The sequence below is a fragment of the Eupeodes corollae genome, chromosome 1 (assembly GCF_945859685.1).
Source record: "Eupeodes corollae chromosome 1, idEupCoro1.1, whole genome shotgun sequence".
Taxonomy (NCBI): Eukaryota; Metazoa; Arthropoda; class Insecta; order Diptera; family Syrphidae; genus Eupeodes; species Eupeodes corollae.
This window is the reverse complement of record NC_079147.1, coordinates 1,445,160-1,463,864: the sequence shown is the minus strand read 5'-3', so window position 1 is coordinate 1,463,864 and position 18,705 is coordinate 1,445,160. Positions and strand designations below refer to the sequence as shown.

At 31.1% G+C, this 18,705-nt stretch overlaps 1 protein-coding gene and 2 long non-coding RNA genes across 6 annotated transcripts; 2 read left to right on the top strand and 1 right to left on the bottom strand.

Annotated features, from left to right (window-relative positions):
- Window positions 1-9,165: 9,165 nt before the first annotated feature.
- LOC129943313 (uncharacterized) lies at window positions 9,166-11,473 on the top strand. Of its 3 annotated transcripts, none has more exons than XR_008781205.1 (6): window positions 9,166-9,702; window positions 9,764-9,877; window positions 9,942-10,363; window positions 10,417-10,474; window positions 10,545-11,129; window positions 11,195-11,473. It is a non-coding gene; the product is annotated as an uncharacterized LOC129943313 (long non-coding RNA). The 3 variants fall into 3 exon arrangements; XR_008781204.1 differs by having other exon boundaries at window positions 9,942-10,474; window positions 10,545-10,903; window positions 10,963-11,129; XR_008781203.1 differs by having other exon boundaries at window positions 9,942-10,474.
- A 155-nt stretch (window positions 11,474-11,628) lies between these two features.
- Window positions 11,629-13,191, bottom strand: LOC129943314 (uncharacterized). 2 transcript variants are annotated; one of them, XR_008781207.1, is made up of 4 exons: window positions 12,933-13,191; window positions 12,730-12,878; window positions 12,331-12,674; window positions 11,629-12,270 (listed from the first exon to the last, which is right to left on the bottom strand). It is a non-coding gene; the product is annotated as an uncharacterized LOC129943314 (long non-coding RNA). The 2 variants fall into 2 exon arrangements; XR_008781206.1 differs by having other exon boundaries at window positions 12,730-13,191.
- Window positions 13,192-13,805: 614 nt separating this feature from the next.
- On the top strand, window positions 13,806-18,679 carry LOC129943308 (modifier of mdg4). Its single transcript, XM_056052650.1, has 4 exons — window positions 13,806-14,040; window positions 14,099-14,115; window positions 14,293-14,992; window positions 18,218-18,679. The coding sequence occupies exon 3, from the start codon at window positions 14,352-14,354 to the stop codon at window positions 14,940-14,942; it is 591 nt and encodes a 196-aa protein (XP_055908625.1). The 5' UTR covers window positions 13,806-14,040; window positions 14,099-14,115; window positions 14,293-14,351; the 3' UTR covers window positions 14,943-14,992; window positions 18,218-18,679.
- Window positions 18,680-18,705: the final 26 nt, after the last annotated feature.

The following is an 18,705-nucleotide window of genomic DNA, read 5'->3' as shown; positions in this document are numbered from 1 at the left end:
TTGTTTCTCCAAGAGAAAAAATCTATATATTTACACGAAAAGTTGCGAAACAAAGGTTTTGTAGTTATCAGACGGCTAAGTGGAAAATCGCCTGACCGTATTCGCAACGTATTTGTCCTCGCACTCATTCCCTACACGAAGTTTGTAACGTTTTCCAATGGAATTTAATAATAAAACTGATACTCATTCTTTAAAAGGCAGCATCCTAGCGTGCTTAAAGACACCTAATAAGCCTTGGGATGCTATTGGGAAAATATGGCTGGAAACAGTGCATAGTCGGTTCATGCAGCTCAGGACTATGAGTATGAGCGAATAATTTAAGGAATATCCTGTTTTAGAGAAACTACTTGGATATAAACTGGTAATCCATATAAATTTCAAGGCTTACTTTTCCATATCCATATAATTGTTGAAGCTGGACTTTGTCTTGCAGAAAACTTACCATCTTTGAAAAAAAAAATATTTGAATTGGCGAGTACAACACCTTCTCTTAATTTAAAAGTGCTAAACTTATGTAATGCTAAGTAAATAATTGTATAAAGAAATAATTTATTAAATACGTTATTTAAAATTCACTTTCGATTGTTCAAAAGAAACTTAAATAATTGATGTAAAATCTGCTTCATTGGGGTTAATATCCTTAGTAAATGGCAAACATAAAAGGACATTGCATTTTACTTGACAGCGGTTGTCTTTGGCAGTAGTACTGTGGCACTAAGATATCTAAGCTCGGAGTGGCATTCTTCTTAAAAAAATACTTATACTCAAGACCAAAACATGTAGCCCGCGGTGTACATCCGTCATATGTTCTATAGGTAACATTTAAAACTTATGTGCTTGAAGATAGTAGAGAGGGATACATTTAATTTTACTCGAAAGCCATGTCATCAAAAATAAAAATATTTAATCGAAATTAATTTTTAAAATTTTAACTTAATATTTACTATTCGTTTTTACAAATTATGTACATAATGTATTGACAATTTGTATTTTCTCTTAATTTTGCAGTCGCAGAAGAAACAAGTAATTTGGCAGCTTTTCTTTTAATTCCTTCCATGTTATCGACATCAACTTGCCGCCTGACATTGAGAAAAAAAAGTTGGCGTCCTACGCAGTATGAAACAAGTGACTGATTCATCACACACGTAACCAGTGAAACAGAAATAAAGCAAATTCATTTGGGTTTGACTTCCCAGCATTTTATAATAATAGTTGAGCCTTCGCTCGAAAATAAAAAGACTTATTGGGTGGTTGTTAACGAAACAATTTATGTTTTGCCAAGTATTGTGGGAGCAGTTGATACTTGTTTAAAGTCAATTTGTATGCTTAATACTGAATACCCAAAGGAATGCTCTTCCACGTTGATGTTTATTCAGACTGCATTTTATAAAATCACTACACGTTCTGAGGAAATGTCAACTTCAACTAATCCTTTACTTGGAGAGCTGGGTTTTCGTGACTAATTTAAACCAAAAAAAATCAAAATCATATTAGTTTATCATGAGTTCAAATTTAAAATATTATTATTTTTTAATATTTTTTAACCAATTTAAACTTAAAATTTGTCAAAATAAAATTTGTATGCTCTCAAAAACACATTCAATTGATAAATTTTATAAAAGTGATCATACATACATAAGCTTTCGACAAAAACGAGCTATGTACTTTGAAAATTGGAGTACTTTGTACTTACTATTTTGTTAAAAGTAAGTTTTTAATACATTATGTATATTAATGTATTCTATAAATATTTTTATTTTTTCAGTTTTCCCTCGGGCAATAAAGGATTTGGTGTAAAACATGCAAGTTATATGATATTCATTATTTTGAAACTGAACACAAGTTTGAAATTGTTAAGCATGTTAAAAAACCATTTTTCTTCAAAATATAAACATAACATAATAACATTGCAATTATAGTTTGTTTTTAATTGGAATGGTTTATTTATTAACTAAAAATGTTTGGTAGTGATTTGGATACAAAATTGATAATTATAATAGTTCTTCCATCTTGTTTATGGTGATTGCCAATGCAGATCGGTTTGGCATTTTATTTAACTTACGTCCCTTTAGTGAAAATCTTGTTTTTTGTGTATCTGAAATAGTTGAAATCATTTTGTATTGATAACATATTTTGTTTCTTTGCAGATCAAAGTGAAAGTATTCTCCTAGCATGTGAACAAGAAATTGCTCGATTCTTAAAGACACAAAAGTCAAGTAAGTAATGGTTGTTCTAGAACTTTATGTTAAGGCTAGACATTTTTGTAAGTTTGCTTCGAAAGCGAATTCCATATTAATAACTCATAATTTGTGAAAACTATAAAGACAGAAAGCAAGAACTTTAATTTGAAATTACCGAATAAACAGAACTAGGAATAAAACCTAACGTTATTTTGCCTATGTTTTAACATTGCCTTTATTAAAAAAGATTGGCAAAGTATTGAGAAATAGTCTGGTACTATTAAAAGAACATTTACACAAGTTACAAATAATTTCGTTTCGTTTTCGAATCTAAATGAAAAATTTCATATTAATAAAACTATACGAATTTACCCATATTTTCAGTGCAATGTAAAAACGAAGATGAAAACGGCCAAATAACATACAAGGATGCAAAGCCAAACAGATTTGCAATCAACAATAAGAGTGTTGCTGACGAAGTAGATTGTGGATTTTATAGAAAAGCCGTTTTTGGAATCTCACAAAAAAAGCGTCAAAAATTGATAATTGGTAAACAAGAATTCCTCAATGTTAGTACATCAAACTCATTCAAATCTTGGAAATGCGCTCAGTACAGATTAAATCGATGCAAAGCAACAGCCCATACAAGAGTAATTAACAATGAAATCAGATATAAACTTGTATTCCCTTTCCATAAACATAAATAAAATATTTTCTCATAGTTTTGCTTGTCAAAAGTTATTATTGGAATTTTTATTGAATAAGTTTAAAAAAAATGAAATGACCTGAATTTAAAGTTTGTCCAGATATCTATCTAATGTAATGAAAGCAGTTTTTTGGCAATATAAAAAACAAGTGATACGTTCTTAAGATCAGCTCTTTCTTTAAAATTTACATATAACAATTTATATATTTTTAAAAATTATATTCATCATGTTTGACTTTTCTATTTAAGTAAATTTGTATTGCTTTTATATAAGAAATATGAAAAATGTCACCATCATCTCTATTAAAGAAGTGATCAATTATTAAAATAGACATCTATTATGTGTATTAATTATAAATATGGAATTTTATATTCTTCATTCAAATGTTTCCATATGTATTTTGTTAAATAGTTATTAATATGATTTAAAATTATAAAAAAATAATAAACAATGAAATATTTTTTGTCAGAAGTACTTTAAAAACGTATAACTATATTTAAGCACCACACATTATTTTGAACATAAGGATTTAATCTATATTTTTATAATTATATTAATTGATCTGTATAATACTAATTATCAATAAAGGATTGGATAAATTTAAGAACTTTTGAATTAAAAGATAAATACATATGTACATATAAAATTTATTTACAATCTCGTTAAACGTAATCCCGTATTCCAATATACAACCAAGCTCGGGAATGCAAAATCAAAAACAAAGACATACTTAATTTCCTATGTTGTTTCAAGAAAAAAGATACCAAAAACTATTGAACAAGAAAGTATAAGATCTTAAAACAAGAATTGGTACCCTTTTTATTTATAAATTATTTGTTACTTTTTAACTTATTAGAGCATATTTAAACTTTCAAAGAAACTGTTATACAAAAAGAACTTTTGTAGCACCGAAGAATAACTAAACTCATGAGGTTATTAGCACTCAATCAATAGATCGGTGTCAGAGAGCAAAAGTGTCCCAGCTCATGTAGGTGGATGTTAAAATTGGTTAGTATAACTAAAAAAGTAAGAAAGAGGTCATCTGAGTTAACACAAAGTTTCTAGTACTAATTTTTAAAAACAATCTTATAATTAAACTTCTAATTCCATTTACCTGTCTCATTTAATTTCGGAGTGAAGTAAGAAATAGAACTTAAAATACATTGAGACAAAAGTGGACTTTCTTTATGCTTTTGCTGAATGTGAATATTTCTTAATGCTGTTTTTTGCATATGTATAAACTAATCCTAAATATTTTGCTTGCTTAAAACAAATAAAAATACTTAGCTTGACTTAAGTAATTTTTTTTTCATTTCAGGAATTACAATCAATGCAGTTTTTAGTCAAAATAAAGAAGATACAAACAATTTTAAAGCAATAAATGATCCTTATATAAAGCCTCCTGCGGGTTGTGCAATAAAAAAGGAAGAAAAACACTATAATCAAGATGTCAAACATTCAATTTGTGAGAATGAATATTTTTCATAAATTTATGTTTTTGTTTTAATTTTTGTAATTCCAGGCCGCGATAGTGACTTTAATATTTCGGCAACTTTTGGTTGTTCTAAAAAATCTAAGACAACTCTTATAATTGGAAACCATTCATTTTTAAGTGTCTCTAAGAACTCTTGGCGATGCTCACAATTTATTAAGCATCGATGCAAGGCTTCAGCTCTCACAAGAATGGTTGGCAATGAACTAAAATGCCGGTTAAGAAACACCCATTCACACGATTAGAAAGCGGTTTTCATTTTGGATGATTTAAAATCTTCAAAGTAAAAACATCGGTGCTGCAATATTTTTTTTAATTTTAGTTAAATTTTTTAATTAATTTTCGCATAAGTCCGTCCCTCTCTTCCACCCTTGAAACATTTTTAAACCTTAATTTGTAAGCTCAAATGCCTTCACAGATACGATGCGTTTTAAACTCAATTTATAATTTAAAACTATTTGCTAACGTTGGTGCTCGATGAGTTTTTGTTTTGTTATTTTATTTTTATTCGATGAATTTTGTTTATTTGAGGTAGAAATTGTTATAGGTCAATATCATCACCTTATTCTAAGTTGACTATAATCCTTGTAAGCTGGGGAAAATGTATTTTATTTTAATGTTTGTATTACAATAACAGAAGCATTCATTTATTTGAATTGTAATAGCTTAAAGATTTTGTCTTTATGCACATTTTGCAATTATTCGCCTGTTAGCATTATTACGAAGTCATTTAGGTAGTTAAGAATGACAGCTTCTCTGCCATTCCAGCCATGGCAGCACTGCTTCCGTTGTTTGACTTGTTTTAAAATTAAATTAAACAAATCAGAACTAACTTAAAGCTGAGATACAAGATTCATATTAAGATAAGTTCTTACGCTATGATCAACATTTTAAAACAGTTTGGTGGAATACGAAAACTTAATGAGTTTAAATATTTTCCTAAATAGAAATATCTAAGGCACTAAAAACTCTTACTAAGGAATTAAAAATGTATCATTGAGGAAGTATCACTTTATCATGCGAAAATTAAATAACGTTTGATTTCATTCATTATTTATTTTCATTTATTTAATACGTGAGTTTGTCTAATACATTTTTAAGACAAAAATTATTATATTCATTACAAAAAAAGACGAAGGGCTGAAAAAAATATAAACTTGTATTTAGAATTTCAGCTAAATTTTTACGCATAGTTCATTTCTGAAACTTGAAAGTTATTACAAAACAAAAAAAGCAACCTTCTCCGTTTGAAACTACCAATGTGTGTGGATAATAAAGAAAAATTAAAAAATGATTAGAAAAATAAGAATCATGGTGAGAGGAATGCTGGGTATTAGCTTTTTAAAATGTTTGCGTCCAAATTCTTACTAAAAATGTTAAAGAAACGACTAATTCTCCTTTTTTACAAAACATTAACAGGCTAGGCGCGCATATTCAACTTTTATGAAACCAAATAGTTCGATCGTCAGTTGCCCAAACATCGCGCACATAAGCAACTTCAAAAGATTGAAAGTCAATCAAATTTTCTAGGTATGGATTTTTACGAATTGGCACTGATATGTGCGTTTGAATTAAAAAGAAGGAATAAACCTGCATTCAAAAGGCAATACTGGTTTCAGCCGTTGAACTCACAACGCCTTGTGAAAGGGCAATTTCAAAAAATGTATCTAGACCTCCGATCCCACCCAAGCAAGTTCTTCAATTACTTCCGAAAAAGCGACAGAAGTTTTGATAAACTTCTGTTTTTGATACGGCCTTTAATAACTTTAAAAAATACCAGGTGGAGGAAAGCAGAAGAAAGACTAAAGATATTAAGATTATGTTTTATTAAACAAAACTAATTTATGAATGCAATAAATTAATTCAGAATTTAGAAAAAAAAAAATAATGGTTATACTTTCAAACTAACTAATTTGATTCGGAGTCCGAATCGTTCTTTGAATACGAATGATGTCGTTTATGTTATTCTTTCTTTTTAAAGCTCTCTTTGTTTTGGCCTTTTTGTTTCAAAACGCGCAAAAATTCAGTTTTGACATCAAATTTTTCGCTGTCGTTGAGTTTTTTAAATGATGACAACTAGGAGAGTAAAAATGTTTTGTCTACGTCTACATTTTCATCTTTTCTCTCCCCTAAAATCTCCAACAAATCCTGCTCATATGTCGTTTTCTTTTATTTTGAACCAGTCGCTTGGATCTGTGTGGTTGTTTCGGGTGTATTCTGTGCTTCTGTTAAGAATACCTCCAAATTTTCATCAAATTCTTCAATTTCACAATTGCTGACGGTTGGGCGGTCTTCCATCGAGGACAAAAGGACGGATAATTGCTCTAAGTAAACATATGTGCGCCGCTTAGTAGCAGCTTGGCCTGATTTTACATTTTTTTTATTTAATGAGCTCTCGCCAAAAACATGTCTTCAAATTTGTCCATTTATTTTGAAGTTCTTTGACCAAAAATATAAAAGAACATTATGTTGTATTGATATTGAGATGTAAGGTGGTTCTCTTCTCTCAGATTTTTTTGTGAAAGGAAAACATTCACTACATTTTTTTCTCTATTGCACTTAAAGAAAATTTTTCAACGATTTAGTTTAATGTCCGCGCAGTTACCTATAATTCCTTGTGACACAAACTAAGAAATTGGTTTGAGGCGATAGTATAGTTGGTTTCTGGTTTCTGCATGTGCGCGTACTCTCATATATGTAAGTCTATAGTGCTCAGTTTAGAAACCACACAATTTCGAAATTAAAAGTTGCATGTGCGCATCTAATTGTTTTAAGTGTTTCCTTCGATTTGTGAATTGTTAAAATTCTAATATATTCGGAGGAGCTCAATCATAATTTGCCCTGTAGTCATTCTGATGACTGTAAAGTTAGAAATCCACAGAGAAAAATTAGCTTTAAGTGTATCGGAGCTTCCTCGTCTCTGGCTTAATTTACAGGGTTCAGGTTGAAATACTGTACGGGTCAAATTTATAATGTATTCAAAAATACTGTATGTCAAAATATTGTATTTATTGTTGTGGTAATGTACACAAAACTCGCATTTTCGAATTTTTCAACATAATTTTTGTTTTAAAGAATACAAATTCTTCACAAATTATAACAAGTCTTTAAATGAATGTTCACGAATGAACACGAATTCATAATTTTGTTTAACATTCGTTCCCTTTTATAAGTTAAGAAAATGTTACTTTTTAATGAGAATATCGATTCGAAGGTCTCATAAAAGTACAAATAAATGTTGAAATTTTAACTTTTCCGTTATTTACCGTCAGAAATTTGTTTAAATATTTGCATATACAGGGTGTCCCACAGTCCTTGCCAAAGATGCAAGGTAATTTCAATCCAAGGAACTTATGATGCGATGTTCTCCTTTCTATTTTGAGTTATGGTTTTAAAGGTTTTTGGAATTCTATAATTGGTTCTACATTTGCTAAATTTCAACCAGTTCTTGATTTAAAGTTGTTTCTATTTGATTTTTACGGACTTAAGTTTAACCTTTGTATATAAAATGTAGTACCCGTGGCATAGATAAAATATATTATTATTATATGTTATATTATTATAATATATTTCCTCTATAACAAGTGGCATGATGGTTAGGTTAGGTTGGAGTGGCTGTCCAGATGTCATTGACTCACCTAGACCTCAAGGGTCCATTGTGATACCACTAATGAGGTTACTCATGGGAGAGTCATGAACTTAAATAAACCATTTTGTACTTTTAATGAAGTTAGAGAGACATTTTGTGTCAATCGTTGCCAGTTCACTGGTATTATCGAAGAAGGGATTACTGAGAAAGTTATTCCTTCTAATGGAGAGTGCTGGACATGTACAAGCTCTTGGAATGTTTCCTCTTCCATGCATCTTCTGCAGAAGTCATTTGTGTAGACCCCTAGCCTAAGAGCATGTCTTCCTGTGAGGCAGTGTCCTATTATTACTCCAATTGTAGAGCTTATACTTTGTCTGCTCAGGGATATCAAGCCTTTTGACCGTTTTAAGTCAATACTTGGCCATATTTGCTTGGTTGCTAGGTAGGTGGTACTCTGTAAACATCTAGCATTTGTTGATTCTAGAGCATATTGTTTGAGAAGGTATTTACATGCAGCAAGTGGTGTTCCTATGTTATGTTTTTGTCTAACATTAGGAAGAAGTGTTCCATTTTTGGCGAGCTCATCGGCTTTGCAATTTTCCGGAATGTTTTTGTGGCCCGGCACCCAAATGAGGTGAATATTAAACTGTTCCTTCATCGACAATCGTGGACTATTTGAGAGTGGTATGATGGTTAGTACGTTGGACTGTCAAGCCAGAGGTCTTGGGATTCGCCTTAAAAAAAAAAACAATATGTCCCGTCCATCCCTCACAACAGTACTCGCACACAGGAATGGTTGAGAGTTGCAAGTCACTAGGCCCTAGTTCCCAACGGACTGTTGTGCCACCCAATTTATTTATTTGTTTTTATATAAAACCTATGATACTTTAATCTTGAAATTCTTCGGGGGCAGCATCTAGTGGCTACGTAGACATCAGCTCCTGCAGTTTTTTAAAAATTGACTTTTGTGCTTAAAACCTATGACACATTGCGGGTACGGTAAACGTAAACTTTTGAGTTTTCGTAAATATTTCGTTGTTTTTGGAAACCACAGTAAAAATGTTCCCATCTACATCGCATCGACCACAGCTTTTATAAATGACAACTAGATGCCGACACAAGTAAACTAAAGTATTCTACTACAAAATATATTATAAACGTAATAATTGTATGCGTTCTATATTATATTCATAGAGGAAATATATTATCTAGAGTCCCGACTTAATGGGTTTGCTCTCTTTCGGCCTACAAGCTAAATTGGGAGGATTTTGTCCATAAGGATAAGCATGTGTTAGTGGTCCCGTGCATTTCTTATGGGACCAAGCCATTATGAATGTAGTTGTTATGGAATTTGTGCCCACATTGCTCGACCGCGGGGGAAAAAACTATGAGGTGAACTCAGACGTTCAAAAAAGAAATCCGTTGAATTCAAAAATTGAAAATTGAATGCAATATTTTTAGAAAAATGAATTTTACAACTTCTTTTTAGTGAAAACTGTGCTAAAAATAATATTTGAATGCTTTTGGCAAACAAATTCTATGATTTGTATGAAAATTTTAGCTAAAAACAGAATAAATCATGCCGAAAGTATAGGCGCACCCCAGAACTGCAATGCGAACGTGGCCCAATTTGAGTTGTACCCAGTTTTGACAGATCAACAGCGGGGTAAGTATTTTGACAATTCTACGAAAATGTAAACAAACCAAAATTCAGTATCAATAAAGCAAATGAAGGTAAAACAAAATATTAATTTATTGAAATAAAAATATATATTGAATTTAATTTAATCCTCAGATAAAGAAGAAACCAAGGATTACGTTGCAACAAGAAAAGTGGAAGTGGAAGCCCCGCGTAGGAAGCCAGCAACGCCGACATATTTATTGTGGAGTGAATAGGTACAAATTGAAGGTAAATGTGTTCATATTAATTTTTAACTCAAATTATATGAATATTGTTTTGTTTTGTTTTTTAGTAAAAAATTACACTGCTCAACAAGACTGGCGATCAAATCGCTCTATTCTGATGGCTTATATCCTCATTGTTAATCCTGTAGGAATTAGAAGGGCCGATTACAGCGAAGGGATCGATGTCGCAGAAGTCTGAAAAGCTTCGCTTTGCAACCTATCTGACATGCTTCATTTGACGAGATGGATATACAAGTCGAGAGTTGTTATAAAGTTGAGGAATCTCTTTACTTGGTGGTCATTCATAGCCAAGCCAAATACAAATACAAGTTGAATTAATTGCAGCGTGTGATAGCAGTAGCACATTCTCGTAATGTGCCACCATCTTTGCAATGCAAAGCACTCCTTTCAGCCAGCTACGGATAGTCGAAAGATCGCAATGAATGCAAGTCCTTCCTCATCATGTGAACAATAGTTAATTTAATCTACAGTCAGTTTTTCAAGACAGTACCTACCACCGAGGTACTATGTTCTTTTTTGCAGAAATTCACATTTGAATATCTTCCTTTTACATTTTTTGGCGAACTCTGTGATGTAGTGGGTGAGGATGTGTTTATAAATAATAAAATAAGAACTATCTTAATTCTCTCTTTTTCTAATTTAAATTGTAGGTCTCTGGAATTCAATTGAAATACCTTCTTTCAATTATGATTTATTGCTTTCAATGCCGTCAATATCTTCAATTCAATTCTGCCTCTTGTTACCAACGAAAAGGAGACAAGATCGGAAAATTTGCTGACGATGGTATTTGGCTGGACGAAGAAAACCCGTCGCCTTTTTCTCTTTATCAGTTCTTTTTGAAAATGCCAGATTCTGATGTCGAGAATCTCCTCAAGTCGTTCACGTTGTTCAAGTAGTTTTATTCCACTGGAAGAAATTGCATTTCTCATGGAACAACACAAAAAATCACCAGAGAAGAGAAAAGCACAAACGATTCTAGCTGAAGATATGACGCTTCTAGTCGATTGAGGTGATTTTTAATAAACAAATAAATCACTTCTTTTAGCTTTTTAAGTTTTTCTCTTTCAGAGGCGGGTCTAAAACAAGCCGAAAAAGTCACAGAAGCGCTCTACATGGCAAATGTTGAAGGACTAGGTGAACTGAACTACAACTAAATCCTATCGTTAAGATTTTTCCAGAGCCTGGACTATCCATTCTTGATCTGGCACTAAAAGCTTAATGTTTTACAACAGAGAGTAAGTGAAAAGTGTTATGTTTCTGCTTGAGGTAATTTATTTTATAATTAAAAATCTTCTTTCAGCTGATACGATGAGAATCATCACAGCTGGAGGGTTCTGTATCAAGCAATAGCGAACTCAAAACTTCGCACTAACATCACACTAATTCATCACCACAAACATCAGATACCATTTCTATTTATTAGTTCAAAATGTTAAATGTCTCCTTTTTGTTGGCAAGGATGAGCATATGAATAAAAACAATTTGTTTAGCTTATATCCATATTTAATTTTAAAAGTCAATAATAATATTGTATTCTTTTTTGTGATAAAAATAAATAATTTGAATCATTAAACATGTAGACTCCCTGGTTTGTTAATCATGTTTATATATTTTTTTAAATACAATGAAATTAATTCAAATATGTTTTTAAATTCCATTCGGCACTCAACGTTATAATTGGTGGTAATTGTGATGATTTCCAAATCTACAATATTTGTTCAATATTTCGCTTAAATTTGTTTCGTCCTTTTCATCTAATCAAATTTATATCGTTTAAATGGGCGGGTAAAAATTCCAACGAACATTTTAGTTATGTAGGTCCCATTTTGTTCAAGGTTCGAGTTGTGCTGCCCCCAAACAACCGAAATGGGATGTTTTATATTGGCTAATCCGATCAATTTGTACATTACCATTTGTATATTCTTCAAAATTCACTTGATTCAACCGAATTCAACCCCTGAAGAAAAAAGCACCAACATCTTTGAATTCAAAACAAATTCCTTTATTATTAAAGTAAAGTAAATCATAAATAATTTTGAATAACAATAATCCTAGTCAGCAAAGAAATAGTAGAATATACAATATATACAAAATTTACACTATAGCTCAAAATAAATAAACAAGTTGTTTGCAAAAAAGATTAATTTCTAGATATACATAGAAATAAATTTAGGCTTCAATTTGACCAACTTTTACAAAAACTTTCGATGATAATGCGTGTTTTTGACGTTCTTTCTTTTCGGGCATGTGTATGTATTCACAAAAGTATATATCATCAAGAAACTAAGGGTAACATTATCGCCTGGTTTCAGTCCTTCTTCAGGTGTGAAGTTCAATTTGATTGTTACTTTATTGGACTTTCTTCAAGTGGTGGAACTATAAAAAAAATAAGAGAAACAACATAGAATAAGAATTTACAATTCGATTGTTATTTACTTTGGTTCCTTTCGTTGAACTTTTATTCGAAGTCGATCATTCGCCGTTCCTCTTCCTTGGTTGGCAGTTTCATAATGGTTGTGGCCATATGGTACATCGTTGGGTTAGTTAGCTTGAGGATCAATTCAGTGGACGTGCCAGGCTTCAGTGGTTTTCACAACGCACAAGCAGAACGTTGGGCACATGGTAGTTAGCAAGCAATTGAATGCGATACTTGATAGATCCTGGATGGTACTCCGGCTTGATGACATTGTTTTCGCATTGTCGCTTCCGCTGCGAATGGAGGTTATTCACTGTGAATAGTTGATCGGCAGGTTGACCATGACGCTGATAAATTGTCGTGACTATAAAGAAATTAATTTTCATTAACAAGGAAATCTTAAATGGAAGTTGACTTACTTTTTTTGATGTTGATTTTCTGTGTGAAAATCGATGGAATCCACTCGCCGACATCGTCAGTAGCTGCCGAGAGACTGATCTGAATCTGTTTGGCTTCTTGGGGATTCTTGTCGGGCCAGCTCATTTGCCTCCGTTAAGCCAGTGCGATTCTTAGGAGCAAAATAAATGGATTCCTTGTAGATTTAAAATTTGAACTCTCTTACAGTCAAGGTTGGACAATTTTTGAGTATTCCTCCGATTGTATTCTTGTTTTTCTTGCGTCTCTTGCAGAACCGCAGACTGGTAGTAAACTCTTTACACCTAGAAGATGAAGATTAAGCTAGTTGACTACGATATGAATGTTTCGATACGTACTTACACAATTGATGGAGAAGGGCGTCAGCGGTCGACTATTACATGGCAAAACTTCCACTTGCATCATTGACTTGATGGTGTTGTTTCTAATGGTTTTGATGGTGACACCTCCGCTCTTGCCATTGAGTACATACAAAAACAATGGGCAGCATCTGTAGGTCAAAACATTGATATTATTTTGTTAAGAGAAATATAATATACAAAAAACTTACCAGCAAATCAGCGCCTTGTTTGGTATGCTTTCCAAATTACTTAAAGGAAATTGCTTCCTGCATTTTGGCAATACCTAAAATGAAAAGACAGACTATAAAATAAATCCATTATTGTTGCACCTCCTTCACTGCAATTTGACTTACTTTTTATTCAATGAAGTGAACTTGTATATACCCTCTTCATTATAAAGAATTTTGGTCTGAAAAATATCAAATTATATTAAAAATCAAAACAATTAACAAAAACTTACTCTTAAAATCCGAAACCCATTGTTTTGTTTTGCAAAATTGATTGTCATTTTTGACGGGTCACAAAAATTCCATAAGTTTCTTTTTAGCCCAATCCCCCATTTTGCTTTTTTTTCTCCACTCACATGTATTCACCGATAGAGAATTTGAGAGAGTTCACCTCGAATTTGGGAGAGTTTACCTCGAATAAAATTTGAGGGTGTTTCAGGTAGGACGGGTACCGGTCGGGACTCTAGATAATATATTTCCTCTATGATTATATTGTGGTGTAGTTGTTCTAAATGTTTTTTAAGCGTCAAAATTAGGATTTTGTTCCGTGTCATATATTTTTAATTTATTTTATAATTCAATAAATATAAAAGAAATGGAAGCTATAAATTGTATTCCAAAAAATCCAGTTTACATATCAGTGTTTTCTGTGCTTATTTCCTTTTTTCTAGTGAAGGTTCTACAAAAGGAATGCAACACATGAAAATGTTTACGGAGCTCCATTCAAGTATTAGAAATAAAATATAGAAATTATTCTTATTTCATAACAAAAAATTCTTTTTCAGGACTCTCATCTGAAATGGTTCGTCCAAGCTGATAAAAACCAAACATTAAATTTAAAAATATATTTTAATTTGTTTTCCAAAAACCATCAACCTTTTTGTTTTTTTTTTTCCAATTTTGTTGTATTATTTATTCTTTTTTTCTTGATATTTTTTTTTATTTTGTATTTATTATCCTTTTTTTAATTTTGTTTAAGGATCTAAAACTAAGAAAAAGCAACGTCCGTGGGAAGTTAAAAAAACAGTGTCTACATCGATGATGGAAAGATTTAAAGCGGCATTGAGGTTACATCCACAAAATGTAGTCTATGCATCCACGACTAGAGGCGGAATGAAAGTTCTCTATGAAGGACATTATTTCAAGTATGTTTACAAGCGTTACGATTGCGGTGTGTTTCAGTGCTGCTACAATGAAAACAATGAACAGTGTAAGGCGCGTATCATTATCAATCGAAACCTTGTGTATCCTCTGGATGGAGTGCATAACCATTTTAATCAAGCAACGGACAAGAGTGTGACTTCGGTGTTGATTGAGGCAGGAGATGCATGTGATGAGGAAGACAATGTGTCAAATGATGGTGCACAATTGAAAACCATTTCGCAAAAAATGAACCTGGCTGAAACCAACGAGTTTGTGGTTATGGAAGTTAGAGAGTCAGTGGCAGATGCTAATTTAATTCCTCTACAAACTATTTCCCTTGATGAAGACTATGAATATTCCAAAGGCAATAATGTATCCGAAGATACCAGCGAGATTGGGAACGATATTTTTAAAAAGAATGCCGATGATCTAAGGGAAAAGATTAAAAAACGATTGCAACAAGCCCTTATGAAAAAGAAAAAGTAAAAAGGACCTAAACGGCAATAGTTTTTAAATTTTCATTTATTAAAGAGCAAGTAAGTTATTTTTAATGATTTACCATTTTGTTTTGTTAAATAAAAAAGTTCACATTGATTTTTGACATCGTGTTAACAGACTTCATGTTCTTAAAATACAACTTACTGCAACCGAATTGTAGATGGTGCATTTAAGTTTTAAAATTAGTTTTTTAGTGATTAACAAAATTTTAATCTTAATTTGGCTAACTGAAAGGTATTAGACAGAAACTAAATCATAAGTATCCATGATTTAAAGATCTTGTAATTACCCACTTAGTATTTCTAAAATGTTTATAAATTTTCTCAGTCAAAGAATGACTCAAATAAGTATTGTATTTTTTTCATTCCGTTTTAATTCTGCCGAATCATATAAACTTTATTGTCAGAGATTTGACAGCAAAAACCGAAAAGAATACTAATGGGCAGGAAAAGACAACTTTAGGGACTTCATTTGCAGTCAACAGCATTCTCTGAACGTACATTTGACCAAGGCAACTTGTTAGTTTTTCAGCTGTCATAATCTTCAAACTTGGAACTTTACTTCACTAACCTCTACCTTCAGATTATTGTACAAAAACTATCCAAAACATTATTGTCTGCAAAACACTCCTGAAGCAAGCTACGAATCCATCACTATTTGTATTTTGTATTGTAGAAAAATATTACTTATTCCTCTTCCAATTTGACACGGAACCCTTCGAAAAAAAAAAGATTAAATAAAATTGTGCAGAAAATAAATAATTCGTGAAGTAATATACATAGTTCAGCTTTCTGTTAAATTAAAAAACATCATCAATTGTCATTGTGACATAAGTTCACTTGACTTGACAGTTAGGGAGATTTTTCTCGACTAACTTTCCAGTCAAGCAATTTTTTGGCAGCTGGCCAATCAGATACTAGAAACTTGCCTTACTTCCAAGTCCCTTATGTGGCCTGAACCTGCCCATTGATGCTGCTGTTTTCTAAAATAAAGTACTAAGTTTTGTCACAATTAATTAACAAAAACCCTTAAAGTAGCGCCGTTTAAAGATAACATAATAGAATGTGAAGGAAATATACTAAATATGAAATTAATTAATTTAAAAATTTTCTTCCGTAATAAGCATTTTCAAACCTCAAAAATTAGTTTATTGAATCTATAAAACATAAAAAGTGATGAAATTATTTTTTCTTATTTGAAAACAGATCTTAAAAAAATTAATTCTAAGGCAATATTGTATAAGTTTCGTAAGTGTTTAAATAAAATTCTAAGTAAAAATTTGCATGTTTTGACATAAAACCTTTTACAAATTAAAATATGCTCAACAATTATTTGTGTTCAAATAATATAACATGAAAGCTTTAATTTTGCTCTTTCAGTAATCATACTGTAAATACGCTTACCCTGTGTCTTTACTCTGTACATTTATGTGCTGAGTAGTATGTAATGGAACATGTTAATTTTATCATGTTCGTAAACATGGCCTTAAAAAAACAATATACAGTCCATGGCCATATTATTAGATGCACTGCAGAATTTTTATAATTATAAGAGACTATACGCAATAATTTTAACATTCAAGGATGTATGGTTACAATTTTATGCAACATAGATCTCCATGCCACACAGCCCGGTCCATAAAAACTTATTTGAGGGAAGAAAATATCCCTCTGTTGGATTGGCTGGGAAACAGCCCTGATACGAACCCAATTGAAAACGTGTGGGAGCTGATGAACAGGGAAGTAACTAAAGATGCGTTCACTTTTTGAAAGAGTAGTTCACGTGTGGAATCACCACCTACAAATGCAGGAAACAGTCAAATCATGCATTGACAGTATGCCGCGCAAAGTGGAGACTCTTATGACTCTTCAACAAAATATTGACAAAATTGAAAATACTAATTTAAAAAAAAAAATTGTTTAAATCTGTTGCTTTATTTCTAGGAAATAAATTATATTCGAATATTCGAAAACCTGTTAAAATAGCTGGAAATTAAGATTTTGCATAAAATCTAAAGTGCGTCTAATGATATGGCCAGGGACTGTAGTTTTATAGTGCTTAGGATACGCACACGAACATAATAAAAAAATGACAAATATTATATAAATCATATATGTATATAAAACATACAAATATTAATAAACGGACTCTTAATAAATTAAGTTTCTGAGACTATATCCGAAAAAATTTAAATTTTACGGGCAAACTGCAATTAAAGTTTTGGACGCTTCTTTTTTCATCTGAACCATCTGGTCCTTATATTTTTCTACTACTTCTATTGTTTGATCGCTCTAAGAGTATAAGAGTTTATATTTTACATAAATGTTTACAAATAAATTCCGGATTTAAATATGTATGTATTTTGTTAGCTAGGGGAAATATCAGAAATATCTTTAATGGATGTACCATTATACAATTTTAAAATGACTTTAAATTAGTCTTTAGGGCAGTGTTTTGTTTGTGTCATGTTTAAAAAACCTAAACTTAATTTCCAAATCAACTTAAACATTAAAAATCTTACCAGAAATTAAGGAAGATTAGTGATTAGGTTTTCTGTTTATTTAAAACTATTTAGGAAAAAGTGCACACCTAAAACTCAACGGGAGTTTCTATTTCTTTTCTTCGATTTCGATAGCGCTTTAAAACGAATTAATTTACTTATTTAAGTAAACAATTACCAGGGGTGGAATCGGCTTAGGTGATTGTTGATAAATGACATTTTGATCTACATAAGTCAAATTGATACCTAAAAAGCTGTCACAAAAAAATTTGATAGTCGTTTTTATACAAATATCTTTATTCCGAATAGAGCTACCACACGCTTACACAAACGACTGGAGAATATTCTTAGTTCGCTTTGTTTGGTTAAAAAACATATTCCTGTGACCAACAAAGCTTACGACATTCGAAAAAAGCAAGAAAAGTAAAAATTTTATTCAAAATCACCCAATAGATATTAGATATTTTATAAGAATCAATTTAAAATTTCACCAAGGCAACAACGAATTTTGACAATTTGAATCTGAAATTGTTCAATCGAATTGAATTGAGTTGAATCATCTTACACAGACGAAATGAAAATTATAGTCAATTTGACTATGAAAAAAATGATAGTCAACTATCACCCTAGCCGATTCCACCCCAGCTTTTGCATTTAAATAAATATTAAAAACATATACCAATACAAAACGTGTATACAACAATATTATGCAATTGAAATTAAATATTTAGAAGTTAAAATAAAGTAATCCTTTCTTTTTCAGCCCTGCTACTAGGAAAGCCAACTATCTTTTTAAATTGATTTAAAAAAAAAACAAATTTAGCAATATTACCCGAATAAAACATTTATATTATATTTTTGATGCCAATTTAATAAAAAACATACGAATTTTTAACTGATTATATTCTTGAAATTTATGTTTCGCTATTTTTTTATTAAAACTTAACTACAAAAATTGTTGATTAATCCAACTTTTGATAATAAGAAATTTACAAAAAATTATTTTAACTTAAACTGTCTTTATCGAGCAGAATATCGAAAACGAATCGAACACACAATTTGTATTTAGTAAATCGATGGTTAAAATTAATATAATCAAATGTTAGATATTATTAGGCAAATTAAAATTGAAAGGTTATATTTCTTAAAAGACTTTTATAATTTGGTTTTGGTGGTATTTGAAAAAATATTTTAAGTAATAAATAAAAAAATAAATTAAAATTGATTTGCTTTTGTGTTTTCTATTAATAG